The sequence below is a fragment of the Giraffa tippelskirchi genome, chromosome 4 (assembly GCF_054371585.1).
Source record: "Giraffa tippelskirchi isolate mGirTip1 chromosome 4, T2T-mGirTip1v1.2.pri, whole genome shotgun sequence".
Lineage (NCBI taxonomy): Eukaryota > Metazoa > Chordata > Mammalia > Artiodactyla > Giraffidae > Giraffa > Giraffa tippelskirchi.
The window spans coordinates 174,844,790-174,861,060 of record NC_137278.1 but is presented as its reverse complement, the minus strand read 5'-3'; the positions used below and the strand labels follow the sequence as shown (position 1 = coordinate 174,861,060).

Genomic DNA, 16,271 nt, shown 5'->3' with positions numbered 1-16,271 from the left:
TGATCAAGAACATCCTCAAGAAAAAGAAATGCAAAAGGCAAAATGGTTGTCTGAGGAGGCCTTACAAATAGCTGTGAAAAGAAGAAAGCTAAAGGCAAAAGAGAAAAGGAAAGATATACCCATTTGAATGCAGAGTTCCAAAGAATAGCAAGGAGAGGTAAGAAAGCCTTCCTCAGCGATCAATGCAAAGAAACAGAGGAAAACAATAGAATGGGAAAGACTAGAGATCTCTTCAAGAAAATTAGAGGTACCAAGGGAACATTTCATGCAAAGACAGGCACAATAAAGGACAGAAATGGTATGGCCCTAATAGAAGCAGAAGGTAATTAAGAAGAGGTGGCAAGAAACACAGAAAAACTATACAAAAAAAGATCTTCATGACCCAGATCACCATGATGGTGTGGTCCCTCACCTAGAGCCAGACATCCTGGAATATGAAGTCAAATGGGCCTTAGGAATCATCACTACAAAACTAGTGGAGGTGACGGAATTCCAGTTGAGCTATTTCAAATGCTAAAAGATGATGCTGTGAAAGTACTGCACTCAATATGTCAGCAAATCTGGAAAACTCAGCAGGGACCACAGGACTAGAAAAGGTCAATTTTCATTTCAATCTCAAAGAAAGGCAGTGTCAAAGAATGTTCAAACTACTGCACAATTGCACTCATTCACATGCTAGCAAAGTAATGCTCAAAATTCTCCAAGTGAGGCTTCAGCAGTACATGAACTGAGAACTTTCAGATGGTCAAGCTGGATTTAGAAAAGGCACAGGAAGCAGATATCAAATTGCCAACATCCACTGGATCATCGAAAAAGCAAGAGAATTCCAGAAAAACATCTACTTCTGCTTTATTGATTACGCCAAAACCTTTACCTGTGTAGATCACAACAAACTGTGGAAAATTCTTCAAGAGATGGGAATACCAGACCACCTTACCTGCCTCTTGAGAAATATGTATGCAGGCAGAAGCAACATTTAGAACCAGACATGGAGCAACAGACTGGTTCCAAATAGGGAAAGGAGTACATCAAGACTATATATTGTCAACCTGCTTATTTAACTTCTATTCAGAATACATCATGTGAAATGCCAGGCTGGAAGAAGCACAAGCTGGAATCAAGATTGCAGGTAGAAATATCAATAACCTCAGATATGCAGATGACACCACCCTTATGGCAGAAAGGGAAGGACTAAAGAGCCTCTTGATGAAAATGAAGGAGGAGAGTGAAAAAGCTGGCTTAAAACTCAACTTCCAGAAAATGAAGATCATGGCATCAAAGCCCATCACTTCATGGCAAATAGAGGGGGAAACAATGCAAACAGCACGAGACTTTGTTTTCTTGGGCTCCAAAATCACTGCAGATGGTGCCTGCAGCCATGAAATTAAAAGACGCTTGCTCCTTGGAAGAAAGGTTATGACAAACCTAGATAGCATATCAAAAACCAGACATTACTTTGCCAACAATGGTCCATACAGTTAAAGCCATGGTTTTTCCAGTAGTCATGTAAGGATGTGCGAGTTGGACCATAAGAAAGCTGAGCACTGAAGAATTGATGCTGTTGAACTGTGGTGTTGGAGAAGACTCTTGAGAGTCCCTTGGACTGCAAGGAGATCAAACCAGTCAATCCTAGAGGAAATCAGTCCTGAGTATTCACTGGAAGGACTGATGCTGAAGCTGAAACCGCAATAGTTTGGCCACCTGATGCAAAGAACTGACTCTCTGGAAAAGACCGTGATCCTAGGAAAGATTGAAAGCAGAAGGAGAAGGGGATGACAGAGGATGAGATGGTTGGATGGTATCACCAACTCAACGGACATGAGTTTGAGCAAGCTCCGGAGTTGGTGATGGACAGGGAAGCCTGGCGTGCTGCAGTCCATGGGGTCGCAAAGAGTAGGACACGACTGAGCAGCTGAACTGGACTGAACTGAAGACAGTCCCTGCCCTCAGATAGCTTCTTCACTGTGGGAGAAACAGAGGTACACAAATAACATCTTCCTATAGTAACTGCCTGAGTACCCATGAAGTGATTAATTCATATTGGGAATAAAGGGGAATGAATTCGGGCAACCTACAGAGTTCAGCAGCTTCCAGGAAGATGCAAGGCTAAAAGGACCCACACAGAAAAGGGCCACACACTGGTGTCAACATAAGTAATTTCATTCCCCTGAGGAATATTCAGTCCCTAGGATAAGAACACAAACTATATTGGGGCATTCCTAAAATATGCAGAAATGCAAAGGATCTCCCAGACCAAGAACAAACCCAAGTGTGTAGCCCAAAAGGCACAGAAAGGAATGGACTTTGCAGATCAGCATCACAATAGAAAGAGCTGTATACAGATGGTACTGCTTCAGCATCCTTGAGAGGGTTAGATGAATAAAGTAGCTTCTCATCTCAAGACCACTGGCTCAACAGAACATCAAACTTTCACGAGTTTTGGAGTTTATCCATGCAAAGCAGAACTCCGGGAATTCCACAAATAAATCTACTTAAAAGTATAAATTTAGTTATACTACTTCATATGACCAGGAGCTGATGAGGAATAAAATCATCTCAATTACCAAATTTCATCCTTATATACTCATACGGATCTTCCTGCCACAGTTCTTCATCCTCGTCTTTGTAGCACATCACAGAAAAAATCACATCTTCAGAGATATTCTAAGAGAAAAAACGAACCAATAAACAGATATAGAGTATTCACATTTGGGGAATACCAATAATGAAAGGCTTTAGGCAGTTAGTTTTCCAAACTGTCATATTAATGTTTCTGTTAAGCTTGTACTGGATAAGGTGAAAGCAGGAAAGCAAAAGCCTTGAGGGCTGGGGGTGGAGGAGCAGTAAAAAGTTAAGCATAAGATTGTTTTTAAACAATAGTTGATTAAAGGTATAAAGAAAGATAGGAATGTAAATATTATTCTTTGAAGCAAGAGCAGGAATAATAAAGTTTTACTATCAATGTTAAGCATACTTAAACATACCTTGATTCTTTAAGGAAGAGAAATAAATACCAAACCACGGTTATATTTACTATTATATTACTTAGTGTGAACATTTTTACATTTCCATTTTTATCCTAAATGTCAATGTTTCAACATTAAAATTTATTTCTCTTTTTCTATTTTCAAAAACTTAATTTCCTACCCTACAAATGCAAGTTTCAGTGGGGAGAAAAAAATCACATCTAACAATCATTAACATGTCCACAGAATACTATGCAAAAGTTATAATATCTTTAAGATCTGTAATAACACTAAACAAAATCTACCCTAGACACCAAAGATAAAGTAAAAGAATTTGCTTTACGTTTCAGCTACCATCTTAGAGATTACAGAATTAAAGAGTGCATACTTTGAGAGGAAAAAATTTAGTTCCTAACATCTTCAAATTATCCAGTTATCTGTATGTAAATATTACTTTATTTATGAATGGTCCATAAGTTTTCATTGATTTGTTCCTTAATAACAATGCTGAATTCTACCTTTAAGTAAAATTTATACAAACAGAAAACTTTAACTTTTGCTGTTGAATTTAACAACCTAAAAAGAGAAATAAAAAGACGAATGGGTAAGAAAGCTGTGGTACATATACACAATGGAATATTACTCAGCCATTAAAAAGAATACATTCGAATCGGTTCTAATAAGGTGGATGAAACTGGAACCTATTACACAGCGTGAAGTAAGCCAAGAAAGAAAAACACCAATACAGCATACTAATGCATGTATATGGAATTTAGAAAGATGGTAACGATAACTCTGTATGCAAGACAGCAAAAGAGATACAGATATATAGAACTGTCTTTTGGACTCTATGGAAGAGGCCAAGGGTGGGATGATGCAGGAGAATGGCACTGAAGCATATAAATTATCATATGTGAAACGAATCGCCAGTCCAGGTTTGATGCATGATACAGGGTGCTCGGGGCTGGTGCACTGGGAAGACCCAGAGGGATGGGATGGGTAGGGAGGTGGGAGGGGGGTTCTGGATGGGGAACACATTACACCCATGGCGGATTCATGTCAATGTATGGCAAAACCAATACAATATTGTAAAGTAAAAAAAAAATAAATGAATAAATAATAAATAATAATTTTTAAAAAAAAGAAGAAAAAAAACTTTGTTTGCTCATACCTGCAAAAGAAAATGGTCATGTATCAGGCTGCATTTCCTGCAAAAGAACACTACCTTAACTACAGCCCTGGCGACTGTTTTCAAAATGCTAGTATACAAAATACCTCATTTGATCCTAGCAACTTGCAGGTAAGAAGGGTAGAAAAATACTATCTGACATATCAGAGGAAAAACAGAGGCTAAATGGGATTCCAATCAAGATCAACTCCTTTAACTTGAAGGCCTCATTCTTCTCAAATAGTTAAACTTCTAAACTCTTTATATGAAACATAAGACATTCTTCTGAAATTATTAATGAAAACAAGAGTATGTTAAATATAAAATATCGGATTAGTTAACACTGACCTTGTCTAGAAAATTTTTAACCACAGGATAATTTCGGAGACCTGCTTGCTGACACTAACCTGTATGTGCGGCTTCATCTGCTTCCAGGTCACAGAATGAACAATTCCTTGGTTGAGATAGTTGAAAGCTTGTTGAAGAACACGGGGAGCTACATACTCTTTCTGCCTATACTGGTCTAAAATTTTTAGTAGTACCTACAGGAAAATAGGAAGAGAAAACATAGGAAAACAATTTTAAAGTTAACAGGAGGTGCATTTTAGGCATGACATAAAATCAAGCTAGAGGTTACAGAGATTAAAAAAAAAAAACTAACAAATTTTTAGGGAAATAAATATTTTGTGAGAAAGAACATGAGCTTAGATAGGTCCTTGTTATGCTGAACTGAAAGGTATCTCACTGTGATTTTCTACCATTTACCCTACTTCTAACCTGTGGAAGTATTCAAAATAAGTCTATATTCTATTCCACATACTAGCTCTTCAAATAAATTAAAACTACTGTCAAATAACAGACTTGACTAATTGAACACTGAAAACACTATATCCATATAGTGAGAGACACCATAAACAGATTTTTGATATTTGATAAAGGTGCACTTTAACTGGAAGAGAAACAAGGTCATTCAAAAAAAATAGTACTGGGACAGTTGACTAGGTAGATCCTAAAAAATTAATGTAGCTCCCTAACTAAACTTCACACCAAAATAAATTCCAGATGGCAAAAATATTTCAACAGCAACAAAAAAAATGAAACCATAGAATAACTAAAAAAGAGTGTGGAAAATTTTTATTTTATAATCTCAGACCATGGAAAGTCTTTGTAGAAATAACACAAAACTGAGAAGTTTTTAAATTTTTTTTTTTTTAAAAAGACTGTTTCTAAGGAAGGAACCATGCCCAAAGCCACTGCGATGACCCATGACGGAGGCTGCACTACCACACAGCCCAAGTATTCCGGTTCCTGATCTCCAGAGTCCTTCACTACAGCACGCTTATCTCTGAACTGCTGCATAAATTAAAAGTGTTCTTTTAAAACATGTACAAAATTTATAAATTCAGAACATGAATTCAGTTCAAGTCACATAAAATTCAGGTTTATAAAATTTGTCAGAAGTCCTGTCACCAAGAAACTCTTTCTGGAATTCAGGCTAAAAAGGGACGCTACTGAACACAGTTCTTCCTAATGCCGCTGTGTTAACGCGAAGTGCAGGTGGTAGCAGATGAGACACAACAGTAACGAAAGGAACAGCTTTTGATTTAAAAAAAAAAAAAAAAAAAACTTTAAAAAATATCAGGAATATATACCTTAAATAACCAAGGTTCAGTTTATGGCATAGATGACGTTCAGTTTAGTTGTTCAGTCATGAGCGCCATTTTGTGAAGGGCTTCCATGGCTTGGATGCAACAGCATGAAATTTAAATGTGTGTGTATTTACACATGTTTATGTGACACTGGAAAACCTCTACTGAACACACTATAAGAAGGCATCAATTTTAGGATGCTTACTGGGGCTTTAATAGCAGTGGAAAGAGCAGAGAGAGAGCTGAGCAGCTCCCTGATTATCCTGGTATCCAAAATGAAGTATATATTTCAGTTCAGTTCAGTCACCCAGTCGTGTCCAACTCCTTGCGACCCCATGGACTGCAGCACGCCAGGCTTCTCTGTCCATCACCAACTCCCGGAGCTTGCTTAAACTCATGTCCATCGAGTTGGTGATGCCATCCAACCATCTGATCCTCTGTCATCCCCTTCTCCTCCCACCTTCAATCTTTCCCAGCACCAGGGTCTTTTCCAAGAAGTCAGTTCTTCACATCAGGTGGCCAAAGTATTGGGGTTTCAGCTTCAGCATCAGTCCTCCCAATGAATATTCAGGGCTGATTTCCTTTAGGATGGACTGGTTTGATCTCCCTGCAGTCCAAGGGACTCTCAAGAGTCTTCTCTAACACCATAGTTCAAAAGCATCAATTCTTCAGCGCTCAGCTTTCTTTATAGTCCAATTCTCACATCTTTACATGACTTCTGGAAAAACCATAGCTTTGGTTAGATGGACCGTTGTTGGCAAAGTAATGTCTCTGCTTTTTGATATGCTAAGTTCATCATAGCTTTTCTTCCAAGGAGCAAGTGTCTTTTAATTTCATGGCTGCAGGCACCATCTGCAGTGATTTTGGACCCCAAGAAAATAAAGTCGGGTGCTGTTTCCATTTTTCCCCACTGTATTTGCCATGAAGTGATGGGACCAGATGCCATGATCTTCATTTCTGACCTTTGAGTTTTAAGCCAGCTTTTTCATTCTCCTCCTTCACTTTCATCAAGAGGCTCTTTAGTTCTTCTTAACTTTCTGCCATAAGGGTGGTGTCATCTGTGTATCTGAGGTTATTGATATTTCTCCCAGCAATCTTGTTTCCAGCTTGTGCTTCATCCTGCCTGGCATTTCATATGATGTACTCTACGTATAAGTTAAATAAGCGGTTGACAACATACAGCCTTGACGTACACCTTTCCCAATTGGGAACCACCAGTCCATTGTTCCATGTCCGGTTCTAACTGTTGCTTCTTTGCCTGCATACAGGTTTCTCAGGGGGCAGGTAAGGTGGTCTGGTATTCCCATCTCTTGACGAGTTTTCCAGTTTGTTGTGATCCACACAGTCAAAGACTTTGGCATAGTCAATAAAGCAGAAGGATGTTTTTCTGGAACTCTCTTGCTTTTAAGATGATCCAACGGATGTTGGTGATTTGATCTCTGGTTCCTCTGTCTTTTCTATATCCAGTTTGAACACCTGGAAGTTCTCAGTTCACGTACTGCTGAAGCCTCATTTGGAGAATTTTGAGCATTACTTTGCTAGCATGCAAAATGAGTGCAGTTGTCCAGTAGTTTGAACACTCTTTGGCACTGCCTTTCTTTGGGACTGGAATGAAAACTGACCTGTTCCAGTCCTGTGCCCACTGCTGTGTTTTCCAAATTTGCTGACATATTGAGTGCGGCACTTTAACAGCATCATCTTTTAGGATTTGAAATACAAACTGTCTAATGGGCCTTAAGGCAGAAAGCAAAGAGGAACTAAAGAGCCTCTTGAGGAGGGTGAAGGAGGAGTGAAAAACCTGGCTTAAAACTCAAAATTCAATAAACTAAGATCATGATATCCAGTCCCATCACTTCATGAAACAGATGGGGAAACAACGGAAACAGTGACAGACTGTATTTTCTTGGGCTCCAAAATCACTGCAGATGGTGACTGCAGCCATGAAATTAAAAGACACTTGCTCCTTGGAAGGACTTCCCAGGTGGCTCAAGTGGTAAAGAACCTGTTGCCAATGCAGGAGACATAAAAGATGCAGGTTCAATCCCTGGATTGGGAAGATCGCCTGAAGCAGGGCATGGCAACTCACTCCAGTTTTCTTGCCTGGAGAATCCCTTGGACAGAAGAGCCTGGTGAATTATGGCCCATAGGGTCACAAAGAGTCAGACATGACTGAAGCAGCTTAGCACACATGCACATTCCTTGGAAGAAAAGCTATGACAAACCTAGACAGCATATTGAAAAGCAGAGACCTTGCTTTGCCAACAAAGGTCCCATCTAGTCAAAGCTATGGTTTTCCAGTAGTCATGTAAGTATGTGAGAGTTGGACCACAAAGAAATCTGAAAACTAAAGAACTGATGCTTTTAAACTGTGTTCTCAGAGAAGACTCTAGAGACTCCCTTGGACACCAAGGAGATCAAACCAGTCAATCCTAGAGGAAATCAGGCCTGAATATTCATTGGGAGGACTGATGCTGAAACTCCAATACTTTGGCCACCTAATGTGAAGAAGTGACTCAATGGAAAAGATCCTGATGCTGAGAAAGATTGAAGGTGGGAGGAGAAGGGGATGATAGACGATGAGATGGTTGGATGGCATCACTGACCTAATGGACATGAAGTTTGAACAAGCTCCAGGAGTTAGTGATAGACAGGGAGGCCTGGCATGCTCCAGACCATGCAATCACAAACAGTCAGACACAACTGAGGTACTGAACTGAACTTAATGGGCCAATAAAATAATTTGTGAGAAAATTATAGCCATTGCTTTCCTGAAACACTGCAAGGTAACATTTAGAAATGATAATCCATAAAAGGAATTACTCCATCTAAGATGTCAGGTTTTAAGTATTTAACTTTCTATTACTGACAATAAAGAAGAGTAATATGCAGAGATTGATAAAAATCTAGAAACTCTTTATCATTAAAGCCTTTTACTATGTCTGATTAATCTTTGCTTCCTTAATACAGCCCTGATATAGCCAATGCTCAATCATTATTAAATTTCATGTGTTGAAATAGAAACAAAAATTTCATAATTCAAATGGCAATACAGATAATCCAGTCTTCATGTCCATCTATCCTTTGTAGTTTGTAAACATTAACATCAACTTAGATTATTTTAAGAGTTCCTAATTTTCACTGTATAGAAAAGTTCACAAACTTCCACAAAAATGTGTAAGCTCTCAGCTGAAAGTCAACTTCTGAGTTCAACTCCTCTTGAAATAGATCAATTCCTATTACCTAAATCTTCTGTTATAAAAACTTAAAACAAAGATGTGCAGGCTTCAGGAAATAGAGGGTAAGAAACTGATATGAGGTCAGAAAGTTAACTGAAGAACATGATCTAATACTGGTGACTGCTGTACAAGTATCAATCAACATACTTGAAAGGGTTGAGTCCAGTGTCAAGGAGGGGAATACTTTTTGTTTGTTTGTTTGTTTGGGAGGGGAATTCTTGCAGTAGCTACCCTGGTACATTTGTTTCTAAAACTGACTGCATTCCATTAGATTCCCAGAGCTACCATTTCATCCTTAAAAATAGGTAATGTATTAATTAACATTTTATAATCTACTTTTAAATGATAGAAGCGACTTTAACTACTTTCAGTAGTAACCATCCTTTTATTTCAAAAATGTTAAGTTTATTACCTGCTGAATTCCCACTGCATAAGTTTTCAAAAAGAATTCAGAAAATTCAAAGTATTCTTTTGTGACATTTCCTGGGCTTCCATATCTTAAAACACAAAGAGAAAATGTTTAAATATTGAGAATTTTGTAAACAAAGCATGCTCATTAGTTTGAATACTTTTTAATAGATACATTCTATTGGGGCAGAAAACTAACACTTTCTCTTTTATTCACAAGCCCCGAAATGAAACTATGACAAGCATCACTTAGACTCCAGGCCATACTTAAAATTTCAGACAGAAATATCACCTCTCCATCCTTTTTTACAGAGACTAGAAAGACCCAGAGATGACCGTTCACCTCATTATGATCTCAAAGCCAATGATCACAGTGAAGCCTGCTTTAAAACAAGCACGGGATAACTTTTTGCCCTCTAAATAAAAATAATCAAATACCATACAGCATCAAGGGGACCTATTCAATTTTATTATAGCCAATACTGAGATACTAACCACAGATGGTAAATCTAATAACCAGAATTACCGTTCAAAGAGACGAGCTACAATGTGTAGTGCCCACTTCTTACATTTCCACCAGACTAGTTCTGGTCTATCATCCTCATCAATCTGCAGAGTCTCCTAGGAGGACAAAACACCCAGATAAAATTTCTACAATGAAAGGGTTTGTGTGACTAACAAAGGCAGAATACATGTTGATATAAATTAAGCAATATTAAATGTGAATTCAGATTGCCATACAAATGCAAGTTTTTACTTTACAGATTGCTAGGTAGGAATTAAACAAGCAAAACTTCAACTAACTAGTGCTATTGTTTACATTTATCTCCTATCTTTAAAAGGCCCAAATAAGTAGAAAACAAAATACACAACATCACACCCCTAAAGGAAACTCTCTGGAATACCAGAAAAGTTCTATATCTTGATCTGGGAGACAGTAACACAAGTGTCAGTCTGTCAAAATTCACTGAACTGTTCATTAATTTCTGTGCATTAATGTGCCTAAACTAAACCTCAACATAATTTGTCCCAAGATATAGATGAAGGAATATTGAGACATCTGGAGACAACATCTGGAGACAAACTCAAAATTTTAAATATTTTATAATTTTATATTTTAATATGTTTAATAATATATATTTAATATAATTCTATATAATTTTAATATATTTTAATTTAATCTGATTAATTTGTTTAATTAATCTGATTAATTTGTATTGAGTTAATTTGATAGGTAAAATATAGTATCACATTTATTGCATATAAAAATGAGACACCATCTTTCACCTATCAAACTGGCAAACTTAGAATTTAACAAAACGGTATCAGTCACTGCTTATTAAAGTATAAGCCAATACACTGTTTCTGGAAAGCTGTTTTCAAGATCTGTCAAAGCAGAAAATTATAACCATACTTTCTACTAACTTTTAATAGAGTATAATCTATAAAAATACTGAATCACTATGCCAAACACCTGAAACTAATATAACATTGTGAATCAACTCAACTTCAATTAATTAATTTACTAACTAGCTAAAGATCTGTCAAAGCCTTAACACAGCAAGGAGGTTATCCAAACAAAATAATCATGTATGTGCCCAGAAATCTAACTACATCCTTGTAGTTAAACCTATAACAAGCTAAATATCTAACAAATGAAGCATTAAGCAAAAATGTACCATACAAAAAAATTCAAAATCGTACAAAATATTTCTAAGAAATTTTAAGTGAAAATTAAATATTAAAACAGTACCCACTCCAGTATTCTTGCCTGGGAAATCCCATGGACAGAGAAGCCTGGTGGACTATAGTCCATGGGGTCGCAAGAGTCAGACATGAATGAGCACACACACATGCACACAACTCTCTATATATGCCATTTTTACAAATTTAATCAAGTATAATTGCTCCTCCTGACAGATTTCATTAATGCTTCTTTTTCTGTATACCTTTTTAATCACTTTTTAATAAGATTTTGTCAGTATACCCTTTTTAATCACTTCTTCCTATAAAGATTTTATAGTATTTTCTGTAGGAAAAAATATGTTGTATATGAATGCAGAGAAAAAAAGAGGAATGATTATCAAGTTTTAAAAATGGCTATCTATTTTAGTTGGATTAAACAGTTATTTTATTAATTTTGTTTATCTGAATTTTCTATAGCTGAGTATGTATCATAAATTATTTTATTACAGTAATTTTTTTTTTCCCCAAATAGCAGGTTGGGATAATAATTAGTCTACCACAAATAACCCAAATCCAACTTTTCCCAATTCTTCTTAGAAACAGAACCCCTTTCTTACAGGAGGAACAGTCCTGTCAATAATAGTTCGGAAGATCTCCATCCACGTTGTCATGGTTTGGTTATTCACCAGTTGAAGAGGCAATGCATACTGAAAACAAAGCATAACAATATCAGACAATAATTCCTCCCCTCTAAAAAATCAGCAACTTATCTATATAGAAAGGTTGAAATACATGGAACGGCTAACACTTGACCATGAAAATAGTAATTTCAGATGATTCAACCTAAAATTTAACTTAGAACAGCTCTATAAACATATGTGTGTAAGTTAAATTTTTAAAATCTAGAAAATATACATGCCATAAATTATTTCTATGAGCTCCTCCTTTTTCTTCAGCCATGCTGTGCATCACCCAGGATTTTACTTCCCCAACTAGGGATCAAATCCATGCCCCCTGCATTGGGAGCGTGGGGTGTTAACAACTGGACCCCCAACGAAGTCCCTGGTACATTTTTAAGTAAAAAATAATAAAAATAATATAGAAAGAGGTCATTTATTCAGCATGAGACTCTAGATAAGTGATTTTTTACCATTTACCCCTTTGGATGTCAAACTTTTCATATTTCCAGCTTTACTGAGATAGAATCGATATATAACACTATGTAAGTTTAAGGTACACAACATGATCATTTGATATACATATGTATTGTTAAATTACTTTTACAACAACGATAGTCAATACTTCCATTACCTCATATAATTATCTTTTTATTTTTGAAATGTAGTTCATTTAAAATATTATATTAGTTTCAGGAATACAAGTGACCACAATTTTTATAGACTATATTCCATTTTAAAGTTATTACAAAATAATGGCTATATTTCCATGTGCTGTACAATAGATCCTTGTTACTCATTTATTTTATACATAGTAGTTAGTATCTCTTAATTCCATATGCATCTTGACCCTCCCCACTTCCCTCTCCTGTTAATCACTAGTTTATTCTATGTATCCATTTCTGTTTTGTTACATACATTTGTTTATTTTTTAGATTCCATATATAAGTGGTAACAGTATTTGTCTTTCTTTGCCTGACATTTCGCTAAGTGTAAAACACTCTAGGTCCATCCACATTGTTGCAAATGGCAGAAATTCATTCTTTTTATGGCTGAGTAATATTCCATTGTATGTATATGCATGTGCATAAACATACAACATCTTCATTCATTCATCTATTGATGGACACTTAAGTTGCTTCCATAATATGGCTATTGTGAATAATACTGTTATGAACACTGGGGTGTACATATCTTTTGAATTAGTGTTTTCACTTTTTCCAGATATATACATAGCAGTAAAATTGCTGACCATATGGTAGTCCTATTTTCAGTTTTTTGAGGAAACGCCATATAGTTTTTCATAATAGCTGTACCAATTCACATTCCCACCAACAGTGTATGAAGATTCCCCTTTCTCCACATCCTTGTCAACATTTGTTACTTGAAGATTTTTTCATGATAAGTATTCTGACCGGGTATGAGGTGGTATCTCATTATGGCTTTGATTTACATTTCTCTGGGTGATAAGCAAAGTTGAGCATCTTTTCAAGTGCTTGTTGGCTATCTATATGTCTTCTCTGGATAAATGTCTATTCAAGTCTTCTGCCCATTTTTTAGTTGGGGTTTTTGTTGTTGTTATTGAGCTATATAAGCTGTTTATATATTTTGGATATTAACCCCTTATTGCTAATATCATTTGCAAATATCTTCTCCCATTTAGTAGGCTGTCTTTTTGTTTTGTCAATGGTTTCCTCTGCTATGCAAAAGCTTTTAAGCTTAATTAGGTCCCATTTGTTTTTGTTTTTATTTCCTTGTCTTAGGAAACAAATCCAAAAAAATATTGCTATGATTTATGTCAAAATGTGCTACCTGTTTTCTCTTCTAGGAGTTTTATGGTTTCCAGGTCTTACATTTAGGTCTTTAATATGTTTTGACTTTATTTTTGTATATATATGAGGCAATGTCCTCATTCATTTACATATGACTGTCCAGTTTTCCCAGCACCACTTACTAAAGGGACTGTCTTTTCTCCACTGTATATTCTTGCTTCCTTTGTCGTGGATTAATTCACTATATGTGCATGGGTTTACTTCTGAGTTCTCTGTTCTGTTCCATTGATCTATAAGCTTGTTTTTGTGCCAGTATGATACTGTTTTGATTATTGTGTATTTGTAGTATAGTCTGAAGTCAGGGAGCATGATATCTCCAAATTTGTTCTTTTTTCTCAAGGTTGCTTTGGCAATTCAGGGTCTTTGGTAAATTATCTGTTCTACTTCTGTGAAAAATGTCATCAATATTTTGATAGAGATTTCAGTAAATCTATAGATTGCTTTGGGTAGTATGGACATTTTAACAATATTAATTATTCCAATCCAAGAACACAAAATATCTTTCCATTTCTTTGTACTGTTTTCAAACTCCTTCATCAATGTTTATAGCTTTCAGAATATAGGTCTTTTACATCCTTGGGTAAGTTTATTCCAAGGCATTTTATTATTTTTGATGCAGCTGTAAATAGGGATGTTTCCTTCATTTCTCCTCCCATAATTATCTTTTTTGTGATGCAAACTCATTTTAATGACTTTAATGAAAATCCTTCCTTCAAGAAACACTTTTTTCAATTAATTTTGTCTACACTGTGGCATGAGATCCCAGTCTACTCCACTATATTAGAGTGTACAACTCCCCTCCCTACTACACCTTGAGCTACAGGAGATGAGGCTTAGCACCTCTGCATCCATGAATTCCAAAATCTGCTACATGCTAAGGATATAATAGTAAGTAAAGCTTATATTCTAATTGAGGGGGGGAAACATTTAAACAAGAAATTACAATATGGTGTGATAAACAGAACAGATAAAAGCATTACAATGTTGATAAGAGCACCCATGAGGACCACGTAACGCAGTCTGCTAATAGAAGAGACAACTTCTGTGGAAGAAGTGATATGCAAGCCGAGACATGGCGAAGGAGCACAAATGGACCAGGGCAGAAAGGGGAAGGAGGGTGCTCCAGGTTACACGTGCCTTAAAGGCTCAGCAGTGACAAGAGGACATGACCTGCTCATGAAGCTAAAAGAATTTCCATATGGCTGGAGTGTAAAGAACAAAGCTAAAGCTAAATATAGTATAAGATGAGGCGAAAGATGAAAGGTTTTATAGGTCATATGAAGAAATTAACACTTTATTCTAAATGCAGTGGGCAGTCAGTTGGTTTTAAGATGGTGCAAAGAGGAGGAGCAGGCTCAGGGTTGGGGGGAAGATAATAATGAGTTCACTTCTGGACAAATGAGTTCTGAAATATGTATGAAAGATTCAAGAGCCCTGTACACAATAAAAATTTAATAAGTGCTTAGACAAAATCAATTTCATTATATCATACTTTTTCTAACGTAAATTTTTCTGCCTTTTCCCTATAGACAATCACTCTTTACTTACATAAACACTGGAACTATGACACTTTAAAAGCCTTCTAAATTTTTGTTTCCAGGATTCCTCACTGAAGAATATTACTATATTAGCACATAATACAGAGAAGGCAACGGCACCCCACTCCAGTACTCTTGCCTGGAAAATACCATGGATGGAGGAGCCTGGTAGGCTACGGTCCATGGGGTCGCTGAGTCGAACACGACTGAGCGACTTCACTTTCACTTTTCCCTTTCATGCATTGGAGAAGGAAATGGCAACCCACTCCAATATTCTTGCCCGGAGAACCCCAGGGACGGGGGAGCCTGGTGGGCTGCCGTCTATGGGGTCGCACAGAGTCGGACACGACTGAAGCGACTTAGCAGCAGCACGTAATAAATTACTGAAATGTTTTTTTTCCTGGATTTTTTAGGTTTTTAGCACATACATGTTAAGAAAAAAAAAAAAATTAGATTTTTGCTCTCTTCTAGCAAACCAAGTAAAAGTAGAGACTTTAAGAAAACTATTTCATCATCCTCTGTCTTACTTACAGTTCCTGGCTATGCTTCTCCCAGTGGGAAAGGGAAGTCTGGCTCTGAATAAATGGGATATTACTATGTCTAATGGCAAGACATCTCACTGAATAAAAAATGTTTGCCCCAAAGTGATTCTCCTGAGATAGATTTCTGAACAGAAAAACAAAAACAAAAGCATCATACATCTTCCTACTTTATTACTTTTTAAAAAAGGGAAAAAAGGTGAAGGAATATGTTTTCTTAGTATTCTAGCTTCTTCTTTTTTCTCAGAGGTGCCTCCTTTCCCCTTCCCACTTCCCCAGAAAAGGCAAAGCTGAAAAAAACACAAAAATCCTCCCTGGACTGTCTCTATTAAAAGTTTAAAAGGTGAGCCTAAAAATATAAATCCTTATTAAAGTGAAATATTCTAGAACAATAAAGAAGTACTTCAGTCAGATAGAAGCCAAGAACAAAACCAAACTATCCTGACTCTCTAGCTTGATGAAACTACACTCTTGCCATGACTAAGTTAACAAGAAAGCATGAAATAAAGCTTTAATCAATTCATCACTCAAATAGTTTAAACTGACAGCAATTATTCTTTCTCCGTCCAGAT

At 36.5% G+C, this 16,271-nt stretch overlaps 1 protein-coding gene and 1 long non-coding RNA gene across 9 annotated transcripts in view; one reads left to right on the top strand and one right to left on the bottom strand.

Moving 5' to 3' along the window:
- LOC145546030 (uncharacterized) overlaps nt 1-16,271 on the top strand; it is a 1,126,586-nt gene that overhangs the window by 731,699 nt on the left and 378,616 nt on the right. The window lies entirely within an intron of this gene.
- Nucleotides 1-16,271, bottom strand: part of IPO8 (importin 8) — a 67,279-nt gene that overhangs the window by 36,932 nt on the left and 14,076 nt on the right. For 7 of the 8 annotated variants that reach the window (XR_014082429.1, XR_014082430.1, XM_081591724.1 and 4 more), the window contains 5 exons: nt 11,731-11,820; nt 9,954-10,048; nt 9,432-9,516; nt 4,542-4,676; nt 2,565-2,664 (listed from right to left, as the gene is read on the bottom strand). Coding sequence is in view for 6 of the 8 variants with exons in the window: in XM_081591724.1 (XP_081447850.1) it covers nt 2,565-2,664; nt 4,542-4,676; nt 9,432-9,516; nt 9,954-10,048; nt 11,731-11,820 (505 nt within the window). In the remaining 2 variants the exon portion in view is untranslated. Of the gene's footprint in view, nt 1-2,564; nt 2,665-4,541; nt 4,677-9,431; nt 9,517-9,953; nt 10,049-11,730; nt 11,821-12,270; nt 12,295-16,271 lie in introns of those variants that run through there. The other variant, XM_081591726.1, reaches the window with a different exon arrangement.